General features: G+C 41.9%; 1 protein-coding gene and 1 long non-coding RNA gene across 2 annotated transcripts in view; both read right to left on the bottom strand.

Moving 5' to 3' along the window:
* Nucleotides 1-8,239, bottom strand: part of LOC108785444 (astacin-like metalloendopeptidase) — a 36,065-nt gene extending 27,826 nt beyond the window's left edge. Inside the window, exons 1-7 of the mRNA XM_018554510.1 lie at nucleotides 8,177-8,239; nucleotides 7,433-7,460; nucleotides 4,359-4,503; nucleotides 3,747-3,766; nucleotides 3,526-3,666; nucleotides 2,573-2,713; nucleotides 797-914 (exon numbers count right to left, since the gene is read on the bottom strand). Of these exons, the coding sequence (XP_018410012.1) occupies nucleotides 797-914; nucleotides 2,573-2,713; nucleotides 3,526-3,666; nucleotides 3,747-3,766; nucleotides 4,359-4,503; nucleotides 7,433-7,460; nucleotides 8,177-8,239 (656 nt within the window). The remainder of the gene's footprint in view (nucleotides 1-796; nucleotides 915-2,572; nucleotides 2,714-3,525; nucleotides 3,667-3,746; nucleotides 3,767-4,358; nucleotides 4,504-7,432; nucleotides 7,461-8,176) is intronic.
* A 407-nt stretch (nucleotides 8,240-8,646) lies between these two features.
* LOC108785456 lies at nucleotides 8,647-9,584 on the bottom strand. The gene is made up of 3 exons (XR_001941131.1): nucleotides 9,508-9,584; nucleotides 9,351-9,361; nucleotides 8,647-8,657 (listed from the first exon to the last, which is right to left on the bottom strand). It is a non-coding gene; the product is annotated as an uncharacterized LOC108785456 (long non-coding RNA).
* Between the last annotated feature and the right edge of the window lie 847 nt (nucleotides 9,585-10,431).

The raw sequence follows: 10,431 nt of genomic DNA, 5'->3' as shown, positions 1-10,431 counted from the left end.
AAAGAAATACGGGTGGGGTGGGGGGTGGGGGGGGGGGGGGGTAAAGGCTTTAACTGACCACAAATATAAAAATAGTGTTGCATAAGGGGCATATAAGGTTTCTACTGACGACCAATGTTAGCGGAAATGTTAAAGGCCAACAGGTCCACTCATTTAAAGTTGTCTATTATTGTGGCATGGAGGCATAAAATCCTGCTCCTGACCACCAATTCAAAATGCTGTGTGCTACAGAGAAAATTCACCCTTGAGCCACAAGGGTCCCCATCAAATTGTGAAATGGGGTATTGTAATTGGTAGTTACCCCCTTATTCTTTTTGAAAGTGCAGCATATACCGTATTTTTCCGTCTATAAGATGCCCCCATGTATAGGACGCCCCCCACTTTTCTTACCCGAAATTCAGAAATCAATATTTTCCATGCTTTTTTGCATAACTGATTATATCCAGTTTAAATTTTGCAGAGTAAGACAGCCGCTTACTGGTACCGGTATTTACCGGTATTTTTTTGTTTTCTGAAATTTTTATGGGCTCCCTGTTGCAATTGGGCACTGGCTACACGCTCTCCCAGCATCAGCTGATGTCGGGTACATAAGGCTCATGATTGGAGGAAACCTGTTAGCTTGTCTCTGCATTTGGAAGTTTCACTCGTGAGGCTAGTTTGCAGAGGTATCGGCTGTTTCGCAAACGCGGTTCTCCTCTCTGCCCCCCCTGTATAAGACGCCCCTCCGTTTTTAGGTAAATATTTTTAAGAAAAAGTATAGTCTTATACATGGAAAAATACAGTACTACACACTTACCCATCTACAGAGCGGATCTGGATATAATCAGCCTCTGTCATACGCTCCACAAAACGGATGCAGGTTAGCAAGGTGTATTCCTGAATGGCGGAATAGATGATTGCAGAGTCAGAGGATGCTATAAGGAAAATGAAAATAAATGCTAGGTATTAAATATGCATGTAGCTTAAGTAAAGGACGGCTGTTGGAAGTCTAGTTGATAGTATATGCTAGAACTACCACAATTTAATATATATGGTATTAATTAAATGAAGCTAGAACAAGATTTAAGAATATTTGCTCTCGAAAGAGCCATTCGTTATCATCTGCAGCCCTAGGCTCAACGTGGTCAGCTCAGCTTTGAATTACCTGCTAATCTCCTCTGTCTTGACGGCATTAGATGTCATAAAGCTATGTAGTCACTTTCACTGATTAAAGTGTATGTAACAGTAAAACCAAAACTATCTTTCTTAGTTAAAACCCTTTCCCTGTCAACCAGCAGTTATTTCATATTTTGGGGGTTAAAGTACACGTAAAATATTTTTTTTTAAAGCTTTGGGTAGAGTAGGGAATTGTTAAAACCCGTCTAGTCATTTTTGCTGTTTGTGTCCCTGTGTGGGAGATTTGACTTTTCATCTTGCCTCAGAGACACAACAGCAAGCACAAATGAAACGTTCTTCGAGACAGGTGTCCCCAATGATAGATTTCCCATCTAATGTTGCTCCAGTGACAGCTATAAAATTGTTGATTTTCCATCACTTTCTGTCCCAATGGCAATGGTGAAATGGTCATCAGCACAAATAAGAAGGATATATCTCTCCAGCAGGGACACAGACAATAGCATCCTGACAGGGACTATAACCCTTTCAATTAAGGAAAGCTGGCTTCAGATATACTTAGATGCTGCTGAGGTAGTGTCCTAGGGACAGAAGGTTAGAGATGGGTGCAGATGGGGACACAGGCATAAATAGGCAAAGCTGGAGATATAGGTAGTAGACTGAGATTTATAACTCAAGGTGTGCTCCCTCCAGCAACTATATGGCAATGCAATGCATTGGTATTGTTATGTATTAGTATCTGCTGTATAGCATTTCATCAGCCTGCTGTGTGTGTGTGTGTGTGTGTATGCCTAATCTGCAATCAAGCTTAGTGCCATCCGCCATCTTGTGACAGCACATGGTCACACAAGCTTCCTGCATTTCCCCTTTCAGTGTTTAAAACTGTTCCTCTGCATTGAGTTGTTTTGCCCTGCCTATCTAAACTGCTGTTCATCTCCTCCGTAAATGACATTAACCGTTTTCAACAAAAAAAGTACAAAATGTCTAAACACGGCCCTATGCACTATTATCGCTGAAACAAAGCAAGTACCTCATGCTTCTGATCACTCAGATGTAGAGGGAGCAGATTCCACAGATATGGCAGAGCAGAGTGTAAAACCCAAACGCACAATAAAACCAACACAGAAACTCAGAGAAAACTATGGAACTACTAGAGATGAGTTCTCCAGTGACCCATCAGGCCTATGGGACAGAACTACACATTGCATGTCAGTTTTTCCACACTTTAATGATCAAAAAGCTGAATTAATAGACTTTATAGATTGCCTATTTGCTGCCTAAGTTACCAGCATTTGTCTGCAAAATATACAGCTTTCTTAAGGGACACTAATATAGAAGACTCTTAAGCAGAATTAAGTAAGACTAACTCTCAAAAAACATCTCCATGGGTTTCTATTATCCTCCATATAATATACAGTAAAGTGACAATGTTCTATAGTAAATATTCAAGGCAGCTTACTGTATTCAGCAGACAGGGTGTAGGGTATAGTGACAATTCCAGAGCTGGATTTTGGCCAGAAGCATGACTGTCCCGGGCAGGTCAGAGCACTGCGACTGACTTTTACAGCGATATCTCCATGATGGATCAGCCTCTTGCTGTCTGCAGGATACAAATATTTGCTGTTTATCCCTTTTAAACAAAGTGCAGACAACATGATTGTATACAGAAGGAAGACATACCTCCCTCATAGGGCAAATGCCTGAAACATGCCAACGCATGACACTGTAGAGTGTAGACTGAGATTACACCAAAAAAAAAAGTTTGACTGTTGTTTGCATGTCACTTTTGCTTGCTTTTACCATGGTGCCATCTAATGGGGATGCCCGGAATAGTTGCCCATTTTATTGCCTATCTCTGCCACTCAATGCCAGACAGGGGAATTCCGTGCCTATACTTTGGTTCTGCATGTATGCAATCGGACAAGACAAGCTGATCATAGTCTGGCCTCTGCACAGTATCCTTCCCTTCACTAATGACAAATAGCACCTCGTGCCAAACCCTGTGTAGCTGCAAGCATGATTCCACAGATATGGCAGAGCAGAGTGTAAAACCCAAACGCACAATAAAACCAACACAGAAACTCAGAGAAAACTATGGAACTACTAGAGATGAGTTCTCCAGTGACCCATCAGGCCTATGGGACAGAACTACACATTGCATGTCAGTTTTTCCACACTTTAATGATCAAAAAGCTGAATTAATAGACTTTATAGATTGCCTATTTGCTGCCTAAGTTACCAGCATTTGTCTGCAAAATATACAGCTTTCTTAAGGGACACTAATATAGAAGACTCTTAAGCAGAATTAAGTAAGACTAACTCTCAAAAAACATCTCCATGGGTTTCTATTATCCTCCATATAATATACAGTAAAGTGACAATGTTCTATAGTAAATATTCAAGGCAGCTTACTGTATTCAGCAGACAGGGTGTAGGGTATAGTGACAATTCCAGAGCTGGATTTTGGCCAGAAGCATGACTGTCCCGGGCAGGTCAGAGCACTGCGACTGACTTTTACAGCGATATCTCCATGATGGATCAGCCTCTTGCTGTCTGCAGGATACAAATATTTGCTGTTTATCCCTTTTAAACAAAGTGCAGACAACATGATTGTATACAGAAGGAAGACATACCTCCCTCATAGGGCAAATGCCTGAAACATGCCAACGCATGACACTGTAGAGTGTAGACTGAGATTACACCAAAAAAAAAAGTTTGACTGTTGTTTGCATGTCACTTTTGCTTGCTTTTACCATGGTGCCATCTAATGGGGATGCCCGGAATAGTTGCCCATTTTATTGCCTATCTCTGCCACTCAATGCCAGACAGGGGAATTCCGTGCCTATACTTTGGTTCTGCATGTATGCAATCGGACAAGACAAGCTGATCATAGTCTGGCCTCTGCACAGTATCCTTCCCTTCACTAATGACAAATAGCACCTCGTGCCAAACCCTGTGTAGCTGCAAGCACTATAAGAAGTGTTACCCTCTAAATGTATCAAATTATAATGCAGCACATTTATTATTATAGTTTGATCCTTCCCTTCACTGTTGCAACTGTTGAAAGTCCTGGCTCTATCTATATCTTCTTCACTGTCTCTCTTAAAGGAATTGTATTGTGGCTTTGTATGTAGGTTCTTTATTTTTTTGTGGTCACACAGTGTTAGACCCCATTCACACTTGCAAATGTGAGACTATTTGTGTCCCAAGTGCGGTCATTTGCAGGTAAGTACATGTGCGATTACATGCGAATGGCCTGCAAACTGCTGTGGCTGGTGGCAGCTGTCTTTGTATTGTGCAGCGCCTCCCGCTCACAGAAGATCGTATGAGTTTCACAGAGGAATTCACGAGACTCAAGAGACTGGCCCCATTCGCAAGTGTGAATAGGACCTTAAAGAAATATTAAATATGAGTATTTTCCATTTTCATATGCAACAAGCTGATGGAAATTTAGGCTCTTTTTTATGTTTTCTAGTTTCTCCTTTGCACCTGTTGTAAAAAGTAATTTTATAGAACTCAATAGCTCAAGTTGAAATTTACACATACTAGTAAATGATTCAATGAAGTTCCCTGCCTTCTTCCCCCCTGTTTTGTGTTTGTATTCAGAGGCAGCCTTTGGTGTGCTATTTGTATAGAAAACCCAAGGTATAGGAATGGTTTGTTCTGAGGTTTCTTGCTGCATACATGTTCTAGATCAGTGACTTAAAAGTACTCATAAAATATTGAAACCAGAAGACTACCATGATGCACAACCAGCTAGCATTTTGAGATGGACTGGAATGTCACATATTTATTTAATGACAGGTTACCTTAGATTAGGAACCAATGAACACTTGGAGTAGCCCAAAAAAGTGATCTGGACCCAAGCAGTATTTTTAGAATGACTTAATGCTTGAGCAGCATGTAGGGACAAGTTGGTGACAGAATTGTCCTGCTTCCACTGTTTCTCTGTATTTCTAATCACATTTTGCATGTGAGGATCAGCCATTGTATGAAGATTGCAATAGACTGCGTACCTTTGTTTTGCTTAGTTATGGTACTGAAGATATCTTCTTCACTGTCTCCAGCTCCTGAAAAACATATGATATTACCTATTCAGCATGCTACATAAAAGACTAAGCAGATATTAATATAAGAAAAATATTTCCTTGAAGCATCATTAACCACCTATTGACAGAAAAAATAGCATATGCAATAAAAGACACTTGTGTCTATGACAGGACATTGACTGAAGGCTACCCTAGACATGAGATGCCAGAAGATCCCACCACTGAAAGATCTTTTATCAAAATGCATAATTACATCAATCAAGTGTAAACATAGCAAAAATGGTCTTTTGGCAAAGAAACAACATCAAACTTCTGTAAAATTCTTCCTGACCTCTTGAGATCTTAGTTCATTTTGTAAAGATTTAGAGACTGTTCACTGCGCTTAGTAAATTACAGTAGATGAAGTTGTGTTCACTTTAACCAACCAATTGTTTGGGACAGACAAAAATCTTTTTGTCTGTCCCTGTTACATTATTATGTATTGAAAGTGAACACAGGCTTACCTTATAGTACATACTAACATTAACTTTTTCAAAGCTAACAGTCTCTGGTGCTTTAATAAGTCCCACTGTGTCTGTAGGCTTTAGATTGTTTCCCACTCCAACCATTTTCAGTCAGACTCGGTGATGATATTTCAGAGCTAGGAGTAGCCTAAAGCTGACCATACACTTATAGATTTTCTATAGATTTTTTTTCCATCAGCCTTTGGTCAGATGAAAAAGTGCCACAGATTCCTCCGTCTACGCTAAACTGTGTGGGTGGAGGAATCTCCCACTGGGCCAAGCTTCAGTATCTCGCTAGTTGGCTCCGCTGGCTGTCAAAATACCTGAACAATCTGATTGGATGCAGGCATTGCTCAGGTATTTTGTCAGCCAGAGGGGCTAACTAGCAAGATAGAGGGGCCAACTAGCAGTTTAGCGTAGATGGACGAATCTGTTGCACTTTTTCCATCTAATCATAGGCTGATAGAAAACATTCTATAGAAATCTATAAGTGTATGGCTAGCTTTAGTTATTTTTGGGGGGTTACCCAAGTATAAACATGAAGCAGGCTATCACAGTGTCACTCGACAGCTTTAGGGCACGTAACAGTCAAGTGACTTTGTGAAGGGTGCCAGTTGACACAGGAGGGTGGTTAGACATGAACTCTAAGCACACTGTTCCTGTCAATGGAGTGGTGGTGAGAGGTTCTGGATCAGCTAACAGGAAATATTAGCCTTTCCCAATCAATAGTGCCCCCCAAAAAGTGGCCTGATCCAACTAATGCTATATTCTGTCCAATCAGCAACTACCACCAAACAGCCACACCCGCTAAAGTGGAAGTCATGCAGAAATGGGGTATATCGGGGGTTGTTGGACTTTTCAATTGTTACTGTTTCAGTTTCCGGGAAACGGGAAGGTGAGCACTTATTGGTCTTTCTGTGCCAGAGCTGTGCCCATTCATGCAGCCATTCTAGCTCCAGAATCAGGGGCTTTGTTAGACCCAGACAACCGGAGAACAGGCCCCAGGTCTCCAATGTCCCTGAGGTCTTAAACCTGCAGCCACTTTTTCCTATACTGGGTAAGATGGCTAACTCCTGTGTTTAAGTGAGCCTAATGTAGTTCAAAGGGGAGAGACTGTTGTTATTTTGTGTAACAGACACTTTAATATTCCTGCGTACTGTGCATCCTCTAGCGTTGGGCAGAGATTGTTTTTGAAGCATCCTGTCCTGTACTAGAGAACAATGGCAGCAAGATAGACTATCACTATACCTAGAGACAAGCAAGGTACTATTGGAGAGGATGGAACACTGATGGCAAGAAGTGTAAGAGAGCAAAGAAGAGACAGGAAGAACAAAAAGGACATAAGCCCAAGGGTCCCCTGGGTCCTTTTTAGACCCTATGGCCAACATGGTCCCTCCTCCTTTCAGAGCTGCCCCTGTGTTACCTGCCAATAGGAAACAATACATATATAAATAAGCAAGCATTTTGGTAATAAATACATAGGGGGGGTGGGGGGGGGGGACCAACAATTAGTTGTCTGATAAACTCCTGCACCTCCAAAATCTGAAAACTGATCTGGTCACGGAGGTGGGGTAAACGTTTCAGAAAAAAAGAAGTTAAAAACATGGTAATAAGGATTATATTGTATCCAACCAAATAGAAATAGCCTAATTTTCTGATGTAGGTACAATCAGGGAACATGCAGCTGTCCAGAGTAGCTTACTGGCCATCATCTTTGTGAAACCAAAGGGACACGCTGCAGTCATAAATCTAAATCCTGGTACTCACCATCTTGACTGTCTGTTGCAAGAGAAATCTGTAAAAATGAATGCAATATTTTATATGTTACAGGATTAAATGATGTTTTGACTGCGTTTTAGGTTTTTCTTATAGGTTTTTAGGGTTTCTAAATAGTTACATTTCAGTCATCTCATTTACATCAAAATTTCAGTCAAGCATATTTAAAGGGGGTTGAAGGTGCATTCCAGGCAAAAAAAGGTAGCATGGAACTACATAGAGTTGGCACAACCTATTTGCCAAGGGATTTAAGAAGTGCAAATTGGCAAATTGTGTCCGTACCCCAGATCACGCTCTTACATATTTATATAATTCTGAGGTTGGCAGTAAACTGGTGTTGCAGGAAACCTGATCCCAAACCTGTGACTAAGCAGACTAAGAATTCTCAACTTCATTTTTGTGCAGTTTAATTAGGTACTCTGCAAGCCACAAGCATCATTACAAGCATATCAGAGGGAAGAAGGTTGAGCTGCACAACTTGAGGCTGCAGTCCTGCTAAAAGGCATTGTTTAATCCTGCATAATAAATGTATAAAAAGTCTGCATCAAGGAAAATGAGTGAACATTCTGACAGTCACAAACCTAGGGAATTCAAACCAAGCCCATGATAAAAAAAAAAAAATGTTAGCAGTGGTTTCCCCTAACGACAACCCCACAAGAAAGTGATCAGTAGATCCAGTTATAAAGGCATGCAAATCTCAGCTTTCCCTTCTATAACTGGTGTATATTGCCTCACCTGGAGTGGTAACAGATTAGGTAACAGGAAAGAAATGATGGTGATGTATATGCTGGCGTCCATGGACCTGAAACAAGTTTTCCTACAGCCCCTAAAGTCTGCTTCACATTAACCTATTTCAGCAGTGTAACAGATTAGAACAGTACGAGAGTATAATAGGCACCAATCAGCAGGCTCCGTCAGGGCACACAAATGGCGAGAGATCTTCTTACACGTATACCATATTAGATTCCAACTTTTTCACCTTGAGGTGGAATTAATCTCAGAGAGACAAAGATTATTTTGTGACATGGCTTGGTGCAGGTGATCAGAGGCTTATAGGGTGTGAAAACATGCATTAACAAAGAGTAAGCAGTTATGTCACTTGTGAATATCGTAGGTCGCCCATGGGTATTACACAGTGCTCCCCAGACTTGCGGCCACTTCCTCAGGCATACAAATTTGAGTACAATGACCATTCAGTAAACAATTACAGCTGTCTCTACTAAAAAAAAAAGGTATGTTAGCTTCCAGGGCAGAGGCCAAGATGAGGCTCCTCTCTAGGAGGGAAGTGGGAGTAGCTGGATCAGGAACCTTTTTTGACTCTGCATCACCCCAACCATCCTCTGCACTCTGTAGGACTAGGTTCCCCTTGTGTAATCAGCCAAACTTCAGTGTCAATGTAACCAGTTCGAGGCAGGAGAGACTCCTTACTATGAGGGATAGGGAGTGTAGCCGGGGCAGGAGCCTCTTCTGGCTCTACATCATCCCAGCCATCCCCTGAACTTTGTAGAACCAAGTTCCCCAGTATAATTAGCTGAACTTCACTGCTAGTGTGACCAGGCCGAAGTGGAGAGGCTCCATACCATGTGGGATAGGGGGTGTAGCTGGGGCAGGAGCCTCTTCTGTCTCTACCTCACCCCAGCTAGCCCCTGAACTTTCCAGAACCAAGGTTCCCCAGTGTATTTAGTCATACTTCACTGCTAGTTTGACCAGGCCGAGGCAGGAGAGGCTCCTTACTATGGGGGTGTAGCTGGGGCAGGAGCCTCTTCTGGCTCTACATCACCCCAGCCATCCCCTGCATTCTGCAGCACAAGGTTTTCCCAGGGTAATTAGCGGGACAGCCGTCCCTCTCTATATTAGGAGCAATGACAGTAGCTCAAGATACACAGAGCACAACGAACAGTTGTCAAACTGACAGCAAATCTCCGATGACTACAGCTGCAAGCTCAGAGCCACTAATCAGGTCCAGAAATGTCACTGTGAATTGCGCATGTGCGGGTCAATGACATTCACAGCACAGGCAAAAATTAACACACGCCTGTGCGGGGAAGCTACTGGCTTTACACAACTTACTGGGCCTGCTTCCCCGCACATGCGCAATACAGGCAAATAGCCTGTAAAATTTCTGGACCCAATCACCTCTTCTGTGCTTGCGCGGACGCGGTCCAGATTTTTAACAAAGTCCAGGATTCTGTTACAACACTGGCAGTGGGTGGCTGTAACTTCTACTGCTGCGCTCAATTGATCAGTTTTTCTTTATGGCCTTCATCTTAAGAAATGCTTTACTAAGAATATCACCCAACGGTTCGTAGATGAACAAGCGCCTAAAAATAATGTTTCTTTAAACTACAGGACAATGTAAAAGACACAAATCAATCTCTGTAAACAATACATTATTGAGCCCATGTTAATTAAGCAGGGGTAGTAAAGCTATGGCTGCTGTTAGCCTGTCGATGCTTTGTGTAGGCTGAACGGCTACAACTGTCTGGGACCACCTATGTTGCAGGTGCAAGAAATCACTGATTCTTGTCTCAGGAATCCACTGTTGGACCCAATTATCCTGTTTTTCTGCAAGGCCTAAAGGACAAATGCTAAGAATGTACAGACACAAAGAGTGACATGTATCAGATACAAGAGGTCGCTAGTCATAAGAAACTGTAATTGGGTGGAGCAGGATAATAGACCCAGGAAAAAAGTTGCATACTCACATGGCTCCAGGCAGTATGGAAATAGCAAGAAGCAATAATGACACCATTCTGTACTTGTATCAAACTACTAATACCCTTTTAAGAAACACACATACATTCCATTATCTCTGTCCTACAATAAGCCCCATAGAGACACAATGTCCAATACAAATAGCTTCTATTATAGACATTTCACAGGAAAAAGAATGGGTCAGTATCAATTCAGCTTCTCAGATTCTATAGTCAATCAAGTTTTATTTTTAGGGCCCATTCACACCATGTCCGGATCATCTCCAGACCAGACCA

The sequence above is a fragment of the Nanorana parkeri genome, unplaced genomic scaffold, assembly GCF_000935625.1.
Source record: "Nanorana parkeri isolate BGI_ZX_2015 unplaced genomic scaffold, ASM93562v1 scaffold163, whole genome shotgun sequence".
Classification (NCBI taxonomy): Eukaryota; Metazoa; Chordata; class Amphibia; order Anura; family Dicroglossidae; genus Nanorana; species Nanorana parkeri.
The sequence above is the reverse complement of the archived record's forward strand: the minus strand, read 5'-3'. Positions and strand labels throughout refer to the sequence as shown.